The sequence below is a fragment of the Mauremys mutica genome, chromosome 5, assembly GCF_020497125.1.
Source record: "Mauremys mutica isolate MM-2020 ecotype Southern chromosome 5, ASM2049712v1, whole genome shotgun sequence".
Classification (NCBI taxonomy): domain Eukaryota; kingdom Metazoa; phylum Chordata; order Testudines; family Geoemydidae; genus Mauremys; species Mauremys mutica.
Window position 1 is genome coordinate 60078717 of NC_059076.1, and position 16330 is coordinate 60095046.

The following is a 16330-nucleotide window of genomic DNA, read 5'->3' on the forward strand; positions in this document are numbered from 1 at the left end:
GTCACCCAATCCCAGCTTCTGGCAAACAGAGGCTAGGGAAACCATTCCTGCCCATCTTTGCTAATAGCCATTGATGGACCTATCTTCCATGAATCTATCTAGCTCCCTTTCCTCTAGAAGCTTCCCCTTATCTTATTAGTTAGTCTTTGAACCAGACATCCTCCCTACTTTATTCCTTCTGGCCTTATTATTTTCAAGGTCTTCCTTCTACTTGCTAGTTGTGGCCTTTCTTTACTCTATATAGTTCCTTAATGAAACTTAAACTAACTTTAATTCTTTAATTTTATACTTATACTACACTAAAACAGGGAGGAGCATTTGGCCTTCAAAGAGCCAAAATGATGGAAGAAATTGTGTTAATTATTAAATGCACTGTTAAATCATGAATTACCAAGAAATAAAATTACTTGCTATCAATTTGTATGTATTAATTATGGAAAATTCACTGTGGAGATTAATACACTCGCAGGTTTGTCTTACAGTATTTATTCTGGAAACTGTCCTTTTAAATAAATTCCTTAAGAGAACTTTTTCTGTTTAACTTTTTCTAATAGAAAGGAGCATAAATTCTGGCAAGTCAAATATAAAAGCATAATTAGGCAGGCAAAAAAAGAATTGGAAGAGGACCTAGTAGCAGACTCAAAAACTAACAGCAAAAAAAATGTAAGTATATCAGAAACAGGAAACCTGCCAGACAGATCCCTCACCAAAGGCTCTTAAGGAAAGTAAGCAGTTATGGGATAAGAGGGAAAGTCCTCTCATGGATCAGTAACTGGTTAAAAGACAGGAAACAAAAGGTAGGCATAAATTGTCAGTTTTCAGAATGGAGAGAGGTAAATATTGGTCTCCCCAGGGATCTATACTGGGACTAGTGCTGTTCAACATGTTCATAAATGAGCTGGAAAAGGGGGCAAACAACAAGGAGGTAAAATTTGCAGATGATACAAAACTACTCAAGATAGTTAAGTCCAAAGCAGACTGCAAAGAGTTACAAAGGGATCTCACAAAACTGGATGACTGGGCAACAAAATGCAAAATTCAGTGTTGATACATGCAAAATAATGCACACTGGAAAAGATAATCCCAACTACAGCAGAAACTCAGTATTACGAACACCTTGGGAATGGAGATTGTTCGTAACTCTGAACAAAATGTTATTGTTCTTTCAAAGGTTTACAACTGAACATTGACTTAATACAACTTTGAAACTTTACCATGTAGAAGAAAAATGCTGCTTTTAACCATGTTAATTTAAATGAAACAAGCACAGAAACAGTTTCCTTACCTTTTCAAATATTTTATTAACTTTCCCTTTATTTTTAGTAGTTTACATTTAACAGTACTGTACTGTATTTGCTTTTGGGGGGGGGGGGGGGTCTCTGCTGCTGCCTGATTGCATACTTCCAGTTCCAAATGAGGTGTGTGGCTGACCGGTCAGTTCGTAACTCTAGTTCATAACTCTTGAGGTTCTACAGAAAAGCTGTTGTCTAGTGACTGTACCAGAGAACAGGATTTTGTTCCGAACTCTGCCTCTGCTTTGACGTGTGACCTTGGGCAAACTATCTTTGCTGCGCGAGGAGGGAACTGCCGAGAGCAAGACTCGGAGGCCTGCGACTAGGAGGGGCGAGGACAGACCAATGCTCTGGAGCGATGGGGGGAAGCGGGTGCGAGAGACCAGCGTGGAGGGAGGGACAAAGCACGTACTGTATAAACAAATCACTGATTCATGGGTCAATCGACCCCCCCCACACACCCACCCCTCATGGACTGACGTCTTTGCTGCCCAATCAGAGAACATGAAGGGCGGATTGCGAAATGTACGAGGCACAGGCAGCCAATCAGCGTTGGCCTGCCGCGTGGTTGAGCTAGGAGCCGGAAGTGTGGTCAGGCGGCGGGGCGGAAGTGGTGCTAGGGGTTGCTTGGAGCCGAGACCCCGAGTGAGGAGGGGGCGGGGCAGGTGCGGGCCGCGTCCCGCAGGGGGCGGTGAGATGGGCCGGCCGCCCGGCGAGTCCCGGCCGGTGGTGTCCCCGCCGCTCGCGCGCTCCAGGCCGGCTCCCAGCACCTGAGCCCGCCGCGCCGGGGCCGTGGGCGGTGGAGACAGGGAGGCGCCGCGCCGCGCGCTCCCTCGGGACCATGCCGTGCACCTGCGGCAACTGGCGGAGGTGGATCCGGCCGCTGGTCGTTGTTCTCTACGTTGTGGGGCTGCTGGTGGCGGTTCCCTTGTGCGTGTGGGAGCTGCAGAAGCTGGAGGTAAGCGGCCCCCGCTGCCTGCCCCCGGAGAACCGAGGGGCCGGGGTGCGCGCTGCGGGGCCTGGCCGGGCGAGAGTGGCGGCAGCACGGCATGGCTCCGGGCACGACATAAACAAACAAGGCTGCAGCCTTAGCGCGGGCTCGCCTGGTTTGCAGACACGCGATGGGCTTCCCCGTTTGCTAGGCTGGCATCAGCACAGAGCGCTGGGCTCTGAAAACAAAATTAACGTTCACACCTTCAACTGCCATGAGTAAAACTGCGTATAGTATCCTATCGCTTTCCTGTCCACAGGGGCACACGCTGTGCACCTTGGCAACAGTTCTCCTATTTGAGTCTTGCATTTGATCCAGCGACGAATCTAATGCTCAAAACAATCATCTTGAGGCTCATTTCCTCTTATTTACTCTTTGTAGTTAAACCTAGTGTTGCCTTCATAAATACAAAATCTTATTTCTAAACCCTGTCTGCAGATTTATAGTTTGAGTGATGTCATAAAAAGAAAGTGACATCAGAAAAGTTAATTGAAAGTTCTCAGTGTAAGGCCCATTAACTATGAAGTCCAGCTCTCTCAGAAGTCTTAAATTTTTCTGCCTAGTGCTAGTATCAACATATTGAAAGGACGCTGACTCAAAATCTGCTAAGTAAAAAAAAAATTAAAGTTACTTTACCTTCTCTCTTGAGGAGCAAATAGTCCCGTGGCACCTTATAGACCAGGGGTCTCAAACTCAAATGACCCCGAGGGCCGCATGAGGACTAGTGCATTGGCCCGAGGGCCGCATCACTGACACGCCCCCTTGCTGCCCCTGGCCCCACCCCCAATCCACCCCTTCCATGAGGCCCCGCCCCTGCCCTGTCTCTTCTCCACCTCCTCCCCTAAGCGCGCGCAGTTTTAATAAATATATACACTCAGTAATGCACCTCACTCAAAGGACAAAACACGCACTTAGATTTACTGCCTAAGGCTCTGGGAGGGAGTTTGGGTGGGGGAGGGGGTTGGATGCAGGCTCTGTGCTCGATGCAGGCTCCAGGCTGCGGCAGGGGGTGGGGGTGCAGGCTTTGGGACGGAGTTTGGGGATAGGAGGGAGTGCAGGGGTGAGGGCTGTGGGGCTGAGGGCGAGGGGTACATGATGCAGGAGGGGGCTCAGGGCTAGGGAAGAGGGTTGGGCTGTGGGGTGAGGGCTGTGGATGAGGAGTTCATGATGCGAGGGGGCTCAGGGCTAGGGAAGAGGGTTGGGCTGTGGGGTGAGGGCTGTGGATGAGGGGTTCATGATGCGAGGGGGCTCAGGGCTAGGGAAGAGGGTTGGGCTGTGGGGTGAGGGCTGTGGATGAGGGGTTCATGATGCGAGGGGGCTCAGGGCTAGGGAAGAGGTTTGGAGTGTGGGGTGAGGGCTGTGGATGAGGGGTTCATGATGTGGGGGCACTCAGGGCTGGGGCAGAGGATTAGGGTGCGGGGGGATGAGGGGTTCATGATGTGGGGGCGCTCAGGGCTGGGGCAGAGGATTAGGGTGTGGGGGGATGAGGGCTCTGGCTGGGGCTGAGGATTAGGGTGCAGGGGGATGAGGGGTTCATGATGTGGGGGTGCTCAGGGCTGGGGCTGAGGATTAGGGTGCGGGGGAATGAGGGCTCTGGCTGGGGCTGAGGGTTTGGGGTTGGAGAGGCTCAGGGTAAGGGAAGCCTGCCTTGCCAGTACTGGCGGAGGGCAGGCACTAGGACCCTGCACCCTAATCCTCAGCCCCAGCCAGAGCCCGCCTCCCCCCCCACCCGCATCCTCGGCCCCAGCCCTGAGCGCCCCCACATCATGAACCCCTCATCCCCCCGCACCCTAATCCTCTGCCCCAGCCCTGAGCGCTTCCCTTCCCGCCCCCCCCCAGCCCGGCCCCGGCGGGTCCTGCTTCCCTCGCCCGGGCCCGGCGGGTCCCGCTTCCCTCCCCCGGGCCCGGGCCCGGCGGGTCCCGCTTCCCCCCCCCTTACCCGAGCGCGTCTCCGGCGGTCCCGCTCAGAGCCGCGTGGTGAGGGGGCGGGGCGGGGAGCGCCACGCCGCGCGCAGCGCTCAGCCCAGAGCTCCCAGCCCCGCCCCCTCCCCACGCGGCTCGGATCGGGGCGGGGCTCAGGCGCTCGGACGGAGACTCGGCGCTCTATGCGCCGAGGCTCCAGGAGAGGGGCGGAGGCGGGAGCCTCCGCTTTTCTCTTGGGGGCCCCTGCGGAGCTCCCCTGGGGAGCTCCGCGGGCCGCAGGGAAGAGCTCCGCGGGCCGCATGCGGCCCGCGGGCCGCATGTTTGAGACCCCTGTTATAGACTAACAGACGTATTGGAAAGCTCATGCTCCAATACGTCTGTTAGTCTATAAGGTGCCACAGGACTCTTTGCTGCTTTTACAGATCCAGACTAACACGGCTACCCCTCTGATACTTCTCTTGAAGCTATGCCAATTTTTGTGGATCTAAACATAACACAAACAGTAGCAAATGAATGACTGAATGGAAACTGTGAAAACTAACTATTCAAGTGCTGATAAAAGCACAAAGTAAACAATGGAAGAAAATATTTTTCTCTGTTTTCCTTCAGGATCAATATTCTTAGTTATTTTAACAATAGTGAGTTAAACATTCAGACGTAAGTGATTAAGTTGCCTGTTTCCCTTTAAAAGTGATGTCATTTGCCACTCAAGCATGGATGGGAGTCTGTCAGTGCAACATGCTGAACAAGATTCAAAGCTTTTTATACTAGTTTAATAGTCTAATCAAATAAATATTTAAAAAGTTGACTTTTTAAATAAAAGAAAACAAATTTGAAACCTGTCTGACATTAATTTAGTATGCATTAGGCTCACGTGGTATGTGTGTGTACACACACACACACACATATACATATATATAAAAAATAAAAATAATCCTTCATTTAAACTAGAAATCCACTTTAATAAAGACTGATTTCTGTTGAAGCCAAAGGGGAGGCAGCCTGACTCCCACCTGGGAGCTGCCAGCAGAGCTGGGAGGACCAAGGCTTCTCCCCTCTTTGTTCCCTGCTGGAGCTGAGGGAAGCCACCTTGAGCCTCTCACCCCTGGGGAGTGGGTCCAGCTGCATTGGCTTCTTGGCCCCTCTACCCTGTTCCCTCTTTTTGAAATTGACATGGCTGTTTGACTCCTGGCTCCCAGCTGGGAGCAGGGTCCAAAGCCGCTGGGGCTTCTTGTTCCCAGCTAGGAGCCAGGGGTAGTGGGGAGCCACAAGGGCTTCTTGCCCCTGACTCCAAGCTGGGAGTGGGGTCCATTCTGTCTCCCAGTCCAGAGCAGGGTTCAGCTGGGCTCTAGCTGCCAGCTTCCTTGACAATTTCACAGCTCCTGCCATGAAATTGACAAGAGACCCAACAGTTGGTGTAAAGGGAGGCAGTCTACATAGACACTGTGTCCTAACTACACCGACATAAGCCTTATGCCGCTCATGGAGATGGAGTTATGTTGGTGCAGTGCAGTGCTTATATTGGTGGGAGGAAGGCTGTAATACAGACACTGACATGATTAGGTCAACATAAGCTGCCTTATGTTGACCTAACTGTAGTGTAGACTAGTCCTAAGTGAGTAAGAGACAAGTAATCTTGTTTTTTTTCCTCCACTTTCACTGCCTGCTGTTTATGCTGTGTGAGTGAGAGAAAATAACTTCTCATAATTTCTACCTTATTTCAACTTTATGTTTGTTTTCCAGATCATGAAATGCTTTCTTTTCTATTTATCCTGTTTATAAGTGTTCCTAACTATCAGAATTCATTCTAAAGTGTGAGTTCTCACTAGTCAGACAACTGTGTTCCTTATTAGATTATAACTAAAATGTCCTTGTTTTACCCAAGCTCTGAGAGCAAGTTGCATTTCTATACTCCTTTTTGCATTTTAAATTTGACCATTTTGTGTTCACATGTAAAAGCTTCTCTTAGAAATGTTATCTTCCTCTCTATATAGTCCCTGGGACTTCATTGTCTCATCCCACCAAGCTTCTTAAACACACCTCACCTTGCTCGACTTAAGCCTCAGCTTTATACCAGTTGCATTGGACAGTAACTTCAAACCTTCAACACCTGCTAACTAACCCTGCACAACCTTTATGGTATTAAGGCTGTTCTGTTCAATATATATACATCCTGGGGCTGCTATTATTGAAACAATAATTAGACGTACACTAAAAATTTAGCATTGTGCTTACAGTGACCACCTGATTTGAAGTTGTTCTCTTCGATCTCAAAGGGTAGGAATTTTCAAAATGGAGAGGGGTAACTGTTGCATCTCAGTGCTTCTCATGCGGGCATGGACAGAGCCCAACAATCAATGTGATTGGTAGCAAAGTCATTTATTTCTCTCCAGCATGCTCTTATATACAATTATGGCAGGCAATCAAGCAATTGCTAATTGGTTAATAAAATACACACAGGCACAGCTATAACTTCATAGGGTAATTGTCATCCTGTACAACTTTCTGATTTATTATCCTGTTTACTGCCTACTGGCAGATGAGAACCAGCCCAAGGCCAGCATCTCACTACACAGCTCACAGCCTAATTAGCCCGTCCTTGAAGCCTACATGCCTTAGCTTCCCACACTCCCATCTGCCAAGTTAGCAATACATTCCCACATCTCCCCCCTTTTCTCAAAATCAAAAAAAAGGGGAAAGGCATTAGCAAAACATTCCCAGCTCATAATATTACATTACTACAATCTATCACAAACCAAAATTAAAACTCTATAAGGCCTACCTATAACCATGCAATCCTTAACATATAACACCAACAACACCAAACAAAACAAAACATAAAACACCAAAAATAAAACAAAATAAAACAAATAAATGGTGTAAATTCTGCAGGGTTCCCCCCTACTCTATAGCTCACCAAACTGTGACAAATTTCTATTACCAATTCATCCCTCATATGTCAGGTGATCAAACTGACACTGAGGGGGGGGGGGGTCCTAGAGAAAACACACCATAAACCACATAAAAATCTTCCCTAAAACAACACAACAACAATTCTGGCCAGAAAACAAACACCACAAGACAAAACATAAAGCACAAAACATAAATTTTAACTCTAATTAGTAAATGCATGGTATATTAAATACTGTGCAGCTGGCATTAATTTTCTTTAATTATCTAAAAAACAAAAACAGGTCTACCCCTACTGGGCAGTCAATCATTACTTAAAATACACAAATACCCTTATTAATTTCAGGCAAAACAGGGGAATTACTTCATCAGTTAAATCATTTACAGTAATACAGTTGCGTCCTGGCTTGCTTCTGGATTCAAAGCTATTAACAGCTTAAAGTTTTTTACTTTTAACTTCTGCTTTTAAACACTGAAGGAAAACATCACCACTTATATGCCCTTAAGCCTAATACAATTTCAATTACATAGCACTATATACATTCTTCAGCTAATGCAACAAAATTGTTTATAGCCAAATAATTGCAAACCAATTTCTTTGCCTAAATTTATTTACAAACATTTCAAAAACACCAAAAAACTTCTCTTTAACATCTTTACAAAATTCAACTGCTGTTCCCTCCAGTAACTACAAATTAACTTATTACTCTGCCTTAAATTACTCGCTTGTACTCCAACAACCACCTTTCTCAACTTAAATCACCATTCCAAATATCCTCCTGAATATTTGAAATTCCCAAGCTTGTGCTTAATTACCTTTTCTTTCCACTACACCCTCAAAAGTTTCCAACCAGCTTTCCAAGCTTTTGTCTGTTGCCTGCCCGCCTGGGCCCGATCCTTCTTTCCTCTTGCTAAACCGTTGCTTACATGGACACTAACTTATTATACTATCAATTTAGCTAGAAGGGTGTGCTTCTTAACTAGCCCCCACCCTTCTGGTATTCTGTGAACAGTTATCTGTACTTTCCCACCATGGGGGCTACATTCTCATGCATATAACTTTAATTACAACATCTGCTTTCAGCCTATCTATTTTAATATAGGCTACATCTAATATCAAGCAGTCTTACAACTGCCAATAATCAGCACATAACACAAAATTTACAAAGATCTAATAAGGCTAACAAAAGCACTTTACATAAAAGTACTTAGGGTCACATAAATTCAAAGCCATTCTTCCAAATTACCTAAATTTATGCCTAGTAACCTACAACTCCCCCCTTTGAGAATACTCAACAAACCTTTTGGCTGAGTTTTCTCAAACTTTAAAAACAAAAAGCTATCAAGCTCTAGGAAGCTGGGGTAATTAATTCCACATTCATCCTCCCAATGAACCCGGCAGGATTCGGTATGTGAGAGCCCTCACCCCCCAACCTAACCGGTCCACATGCTGGGGAGGAGCACTGCAAATATTCACACTTCCAACCAGACAGTGTCCAGGTATGTCTCTACAGCCCCAAATCAGATGGTACTCCTAATGTATCTGTAAGGGCAGTGGGCCATCCTGGTGCTTAAAATCACTCTGAATGGCCATCAGCTGGTTATTCAGGATATTAAACGTACTAGCTCCCACCGCAATACTTTCCCAGCCTCAGTAATAGCCCACACCATCTTTGCCAGTAGCTTTTAAATCCTAAAACTAATGGCGGAAATGACATGTAACTCACCAACTCCAGCCTGTACTTGGGTTGGCGGAGCTCCAACAATAAAAAACTAAATAAGGGCAATATCATTTACAATCCAATTAGGGAGGGCAATACATGCTAAAAAAAAAATTTTTTTTTTTCTCCAGAACACAGGGCGCAGCCTGTAAAATAAACCCCAAAATCCAATTAATATCACATTTCTCAGCAGGAGTCCCAAATTTCTTCCTGCCAGTGTACAATTCTTTGTTTCTTCACCAGGGTCAGTTCTCAATGTCCTTTGAGTCAGGAATTTCTGGACTTTGGCAATGTCAGTGACGTGAGTGTTTTTTCTTCTTTTCCACCACCGTCGTGGTTCAGCTTCTACGGGGGAAATTATCAGGACATCATCCTATAGTGGTTTTGCTTCTTTCAAAAAAAAAATCCAATAACACAATGGGGGCTGCCAAGGGACAAGGGAGAGGTTAACCAGCACATCACCTTGTCCTTTTTTCCTGCTGTTTAGAAGCACAATGAGGCTAAAAAAAAAAAAATAGGCCAATCATCAGTAGGAAAATTCTCCTAATGTGAAGGGGTCTTTTTGCAGTAAAAATCATGGGTCCAAGCAGTCAGTCTTCTGGTTCCAAAAAGTGGCAGGGCTGCTAGGGTCTTTGGGCAGCTCTTCCATACCTGTGAAAAGAGACAGCTAACACATTCCATTAGTGCCTGGTAGGGTTTTTCAGCTCTCACAGCTTTTTGGGCCCAGTCAGGCCCCCCTTTGTCTTGGCTGTCCACCAAGTCTTAGCTGTGAGCTGTGTGTCCTTGACTGGGGCCAGAAAGATTTCTTCGGTTAACTCATTCTGTTCTTTTTCCTTCCCTGCTTGGCTTCTTTTAATCTGTACATCCTGTGTCAGAACACCCAGCTGTTGCAGCTTATACCGGAGAAGCATAACGGTTTTCTCGGCATTGTCCCAGGCTCAGACCAGCCAGCGTAGGACGCCTTCTCCAGGCTCCTGCCAAAACAACTTACTTGCTTGTAGGTCCAAACGACCTCCGGGACCACGGCACGAGCCTCTGCCTGCACCGTGCACTCCAATATCTTCCCGTCCAGGGCTTGCTTCCAGCGGAGCACCTCCTCGTCCTGTGCCCGAAGGGCGGTTAGGAGGAGCCTCTCCAGCTCCCCCTCTTTCCTTAATAAGTGAGTTAGTGCAGCAGGGGAAATCTTTTCCCCCTGTCGGTTCATAATGTGCAATAAAAGCTTCTGACAGAGCCCAACAATCAATGTGATTGGTAGCAAAGTCATTTATTTCTCTCCAGCATGCTCTTATATACAATTATGGCAGGCAATCAAGCAATTGCTAATTGGTTAATAAAATACACACAGGCACAGCTATAACTTCATAGGGTAATTGTCATCCTGTACAACTTTCTGATTTATTATCCTGTTTACTGCCTACTGGCAGATGAGAACCAGCCCAAGGCCAGCATCTCACTACACAGCTCACAGCCTAATTAGCCCGTCCTTGAAGCCTACATGCCTTAGCTTCCCACACTCCCATCTGCCAAGTTAGCAATACATTCCCACAGGTAACTAGTGGTGTTCCCCAAGGGTCAGTCCTAGGACCAATCCTATTCAACTTATTCATAAATGATCTGGAGAAAGGGGTAAACAGTGAGGTGGCAAAGTTTGCATATGATACTAAACTGCTCAAGATAGTTAAGACCAAAGCAGACTGTGAAAAACTTCAAAAAGATCTCACAAAACTAAGTGATTGGGCAACAAAAGGCAAATTAAATTTAATGTGGATAAATGTAAAATAATGCACATTGGTAAAAATAACCCCAAGTATACATACAATATGAGGGGAGGCTAATTTAGCTTCAATTAATCAGGAAAGAGATCTTGGAGTTATCGTGGATAGTTCTCTGAAGATGTCCATGCAGTGTGCAGAGGCGGTCAAAAAAGCAAACATGATGTTAGGAATCATTTAAAAAAAGGGATAGAGAATAAAACAGAGAATATCTTATTGCCCATATATAAATCCATGGTACACCCATATCTTGAATCCAGCATACAGATGTGGTCTCCTCATCTCAAAAAAGATATACTGGCATTAGAAAAGGTTCAGAGAAAGGCAACTAAAATGATTAGGGGTTTAGAATGAGTCCCATATGAGGAGAGATTAAAGAGGCTAGGACTTTTCAGCTTGGAAAAGAGGAGACTAAGGGGGGGGATATGATAGAGGTATATAAAATCATGAGTGGAGTAGAGAAAGTGAATAACGAAAAGTTATTTACTTGTTCCCATAATGTAAGAACTAGGGGCCACCAAATGAAATTAATGAGCAGCAGGTTTAAAAGGAAGTTCTTCACACAGCGCACAGTCAACCTGTGGAACTCCTTGCCTGAGAAGGTTGTGAGGGCTAGGACTATAACAGGATTTAAAAGAGAACCTCCATGAATTTATCTAGTTAAGTCCATTAATGGCTATTAGCCAGGATGGGTAAGGAATGGTGTCCCTAGCCTGTTTGTCAGAGGGTGGAGATGGATGGCAGGAGAGAGATCACGTGATCATTACCTCTTAGGTTCACTCCCCCTGGGACACCTGGCATCGGTCACTGTCGGTAGACAGGATACTGGGCTGGATGGACCTTTGGTCTGACCCAGTATGGCCATTCTTATGTTCTTATACTATACTCATTCATTATGGCTGTCAAATTACATTAAAGATTTGGAGTGTTGTCTACCTCAGTTGAGTACTGTGCCCTTTTAACTGATTCCTTAAAGTGACATTGTCATATATTAAATAGAATAATATTATTTAGTTGTAGTTCCTTGTTGAACATACACTTGCTTTGTGGTATTGTTTCCTCTGATTTTAATTAATTTTATGCTGATTTTTATTTTTGATAGTTTTAGAATTTATTTTTAATATTTGTATATAATCAACATATCGTATCATTAATTTACCTTTTACATTGTGTAATACATCTACTTTCTCTATTAGTTGCAATCATATTTCCCATATTCATTTTAATTTCCTTCCATTATTAATTTTAACTTTAATTTATTATAAGGTTACGTTTCTTTTCGTTGGTTGGCATCCCCTTCTGTATGAGAAGAAGAATCAAAGGGAACTTAATGTGGGATCACTCCCTGAATTAGTCTCATAACTGAACAATAATCAATATTTCTATCTTTCGTTTTGTTTCTCCCATGTATCAATATTGATGCTTTGATTTTATTTTGGTAATTCTTATTTCCTGATGCTCAACACTTTTAAACACTTAAACACAGCAGTTTCACTCTTACGGATGTTTGCTGAATTCCTGCTCTTATGCTTTATTTTATATGATCAGTGCATAATCCTATTGTATCATTTAAGAGGCTACTCCCATTTTAAAAACCCATACTTCAAAAACTGATTAAAATGGTAGTGATACAGGTACAGTAAATTAACATTACATTTTTTGTATTTGTGCTGTTCTTCCTTCCCTCCCTTCTAAGGTTGGGATTCATACCAAGGCATGGTTTATTGCTGGAATTTTTCTACTGATGACTATACCAGTTTCTCTCTGGGATATATTGCAACACTTAGTTCATTATACTCAACCTGAATTACAGAAACCAATAATAAGGTAACACTTTACATATTCTTTGCTGCTAATATTAAATTTCATTCCTGGTGATGAAAATACTTGCAATAATCTCAGATGTTCTTTTGTCATCAATACAGGATTCTATGGATGGTGCCGATTTACAGTTTAGACAGCGTAAGTGTATTCTTTCCAGTTTCTAGTTTGGAATTCATTGAACTATTGTATTTTGCTTGCTCTGGGGGAAATGGAAACCAGTGTAACACTTCACAGAAACAATGCTAATGTGAAATCATTGCTATAAACCTGATAGTTCTTCAAATGGCCTCTGCACATTGGTGTGCCAGCAATGCAGCCCTGCTGGTGGAACCTAGCAGTGACTGCTGGAGCACTCTCATGCATCTTCCTAGCCTTCCCCTCACTGTTCCTGAACTTTCTGAGGGCAAGATTGTAAAAGGGGAGTGGAGCTCTGTCCTCCTCGGTTCCTTTCAACTGCAGTACCAGACGGACCAGGAACCTCTCTAGCTTCGTCAGAGATTCTGTGCCTTAGTTCTATTTATTAATAAGTCAGGATTCATAATTTTCTATATTATTTTTGTTTTTTATTTATAAAGATATTTCTTTTAAGCTTTATTAGTTCCTGAACCTTGATATGAGTTCACAGATCCAAAGGAGAGAGAAGGCCTGATTCAAGAGGGGTGCTTCTTGTCCTGTTGTATTCCCCAATCTGGACACCCATATGAGGTGTCTGGCATGCTTGGAGGAAAAATAGTATCTTTTGCAGCATGCAATCTACAGCACCTTCACTCCAAGAGCTCACAAGGAGTGCGAAATCAGTCCCCAAATCTTGCTGGTCTAGAAGGCTCTAGCAGCCTAACGTGGTTCCAGGTTCTCAGAATCTGTGAATACTATAAGGCTTTCATTGGCTCCTTTCCCCTTGGAGAATAAAAAGAGCAGCCTAAGATCCCACTGAAAGTACTGTTCTCCATTCCGGGAGTGAAAACAAAACCATCAGTACCAAAGGATCCTAAGCCATCCGACCATGGTATTGGACACAGTGAAACCCCACGTGTCAGCCTCTGCTAACAGAGGCTATCTTCATGAATGCACTCCTTTGGTTCCCCATAAGTATATTGCACAATACACCGTTTCTGTTAGCAGAGCCAAGCAACATTCCAAATCCCTTTCAGATACTACAGGATCACAATAGCTATTCTAGATCTGTCCTGGTAGTACATTGTGTTACAGTCAAAGGACTTAATTCTTCCATTTCTTAATCTCTGTTCAAGAGAGGAATGTGGAGTGACCAAGCAAAGGAGCTAGCTGGCCAAGGAGGAGGGAACAGCGATAGAGGTTAGCAGAGACATTCTGTGAAGAGAAATAGCATGAGAAGGAGGTGGTAGAACAGGGGTAGGCAACCTATGGCACGGGTGCCGAAGGCGGCACACGAGCTGATTTTCAGTGGCACTCTCACTGCCTGGGTCCTGGCCACTGGTCCGGGGGGCTCTGCATTTTAATTTAATTTTAAATGAAGCTTCTTAAACATTTTAAAAAACTTATTTACTTTACATACAACAATAGTTTAGTTATATATTATAGACTTATAGAAAGAGACCTTCTAAAACATTAAAATGTATTACTGGCACGCGAAACCTTAAATCAGAGTGACTAAATGAAGACTTGGCACAGTACTGCTGAAAGGTTGCCGACCCCTGTGGTAGAGGATAATTACTGTAGATTTTTGCTTTGCAAAAAATCACAAATATGATGTACTCACTGAAGAATTGTGTTTTTGTCAAGTTTCTTCAGTGTTTTTGGTACACAACAAATTTAGACTTGGGGTTTTTTGAATGAGAAATTACTGTATGTCTCTTCCCCCTCTTTAACTGAAGGGGATTTTGCTCAAACTTCTACAAAAAATGTGCCTTTGGGTAGAGACCAAGTTTAGAAAACTTCAGCCCAAACATGAATATTTCAGATGGCTTATATCTGCAAAGAGCAGGAAGGCAGAAGCTAATTGAAGTTGTTAGTTATTTAAACCAATACTGTTGTTATAGCTCATGCTGTTACATGACTTATCTGCTACAAATATGTCTCAGCTGTGTAAAAGGTAGTGGGTATCTTTCAAAATGTGACTAGCATATTTTAAAACTTATACCCATGTTATGGATGGTCTAACCGAAGCACAGAGGCTGGCAGCCAAGTGGGTAGCAAAATTGGGAATAAACCCCAAATAAGTACATAAGTATGGCTCCTTTTAAGATACAGTTGCATAATTTCTAGTCTAATCCTCTGTCTTTGGTTGCTTATCAATTTCTGAAACTTTGTCTTGGAGTCTATTTGAAAGTAAGTTTTCTTATTTACATTAAACAAAAGTCTTTATTGTGGAGTTATGGGGTCTCTGTTTGAAACATACTTTTCACATTAAAAACTTGCAACTTATTTTAAGAGTTCCAACCCTTAAACAGGGTTGAAATTTTCATGGAAATAACCATCACTGCAAAGTGCTTGGATATATTAGGGAAAATTGTTTTTTGACAGAGCTATCAACCTCTGAAAACTGAACTTCGTTCATATACTAAAAAATGGTACTGGTCTATAGCACTTCCTAAAACAGTGAAGGTAGGCTGTACTAGCATGCATACATATGGCTTTGAAGTCCTCTAGTACTGTTGGGACTCCTTTCCAAATGTTTGGGGGAATGTCATGCCTGGCAAAAGGGAGTCTGCTACTGCTTACTGTTGGGCAATGAGAAAAAGAATGGGAGTTGGGATGTCACAAGTTCTGTTTCAGACTCTTACTGGTTGGCCTTAATTCTCTGCACTTCATAATCTACTTTAGCTCTTTTGAAAAAGAAGGATGCTTTTGTGATTAAATCGCTGGACTGGGACTCAGATCTGGGTTCAGTTCAATGTTCTAACTCTTCCCCTGTGTGACCTTAGGCAAGCTATTTAATCTGTGCCTCAGTTTCCCATATGTAAAATAGCAATAATGCTATTTCTCACAAAGCCCGTGGGAGAATAAATCAATATTGTGGGGCTCTCTGACCAGGTGTCCACTAGACAGGAAATTCTAAGCTCTGACTGAGGTGTTAGACAACAACAGTAAGGTATTGTCTAGCCAAATAGTGCCAGTTTATGGAATGAAAAAGTGCAACTTTAACTCCCTCCCTCATATAATACACAGTTTTCAATTACTTTGACATACTGTTGCTTATATACTTTTCTGCAGCCTTCTATACCAATGCATAACATATGGTAGTGTCTGTGGGTATGCCAGGGATACTGTCCATAAAAGTAATTTATATGAAAAGTATTCTGTCTATACTTGGATTCATTTGTTTTACTTGAATGCAACTTTTTAATGTCTCCATGTTTTCTTATAGTGGATAGCTTTGAAATATCCCAACATTGCAATATATGTGGATACCTGTAGAGAATGTTATGAAGCATACGTCATCTACAATTTTATGGTATTCCTTTCAAATTATTTAACCAACCGGTATCCAAATCTGGTATTAATCATAGAAGCCAAAGATCAGCAGAGACATCTACCTCCCCTTTGTTGTTGTCCATCATGGGCTATGGGAGAGTAAGTACATTATAGTATCTTTATATTAATAATATCTTGAATGGTTAATACTGTGTACTTTGATACAGAAGATACTGTTGCTCATGTTTAGTACTATAGTTGATGCTACCTAGCTAAGTCAATTTACAGTGTGCGCACAGTACAGAGGGTTTGGTTTACCACTTCTGAGCTGGCTGTGGAAAATCTTTTCAAGTAGCTGTAAATATTACAGAATTAGATGATAACTAATTAACTTATATGATACTGAAAGAGACGTCCTTATTTTCCAAAAATAGGTATGAAAGCAACATTCATCATGGAGAACAGGTGCTTCTCTTGAATTTGCCTCTTTTTGGGGCACACTGT

The 16330-nt window shown here is 43.5% G+C and overlaps 1 protein-coding gene across 1 annotated transcript in view; it reads left to right on the forward strand.

Moving 5' to 3' along the window:
- The first annotated feature begins 1927 nt into the window (after nt 1-1927).
- Nucleotides 1928-16330, forward strand: part of TMEM184C (transmembrane protein 184C) — a 28549-nt gene continuing 14146 nt past the window's right edge. The window contains exons 1-4 of the mRNA XM_045019492.1: nt 1928-2250; nt 12306-12436; nt 12535-12571; nt 15780-15985. Of these exons, the coding sequence (XP_044875427.1) occupies nt 2134-2250; nt 12306-12436; nt 12535-12571; nt 15780-15985 (491 nt within the window). The 5' untranslated portion in view covers nt 1928-2133. The remainder of the gene's footprint in view (nt 2251-12305; nt 12437-12534; nt 12572-15779; nt 15986-16330) is intronic.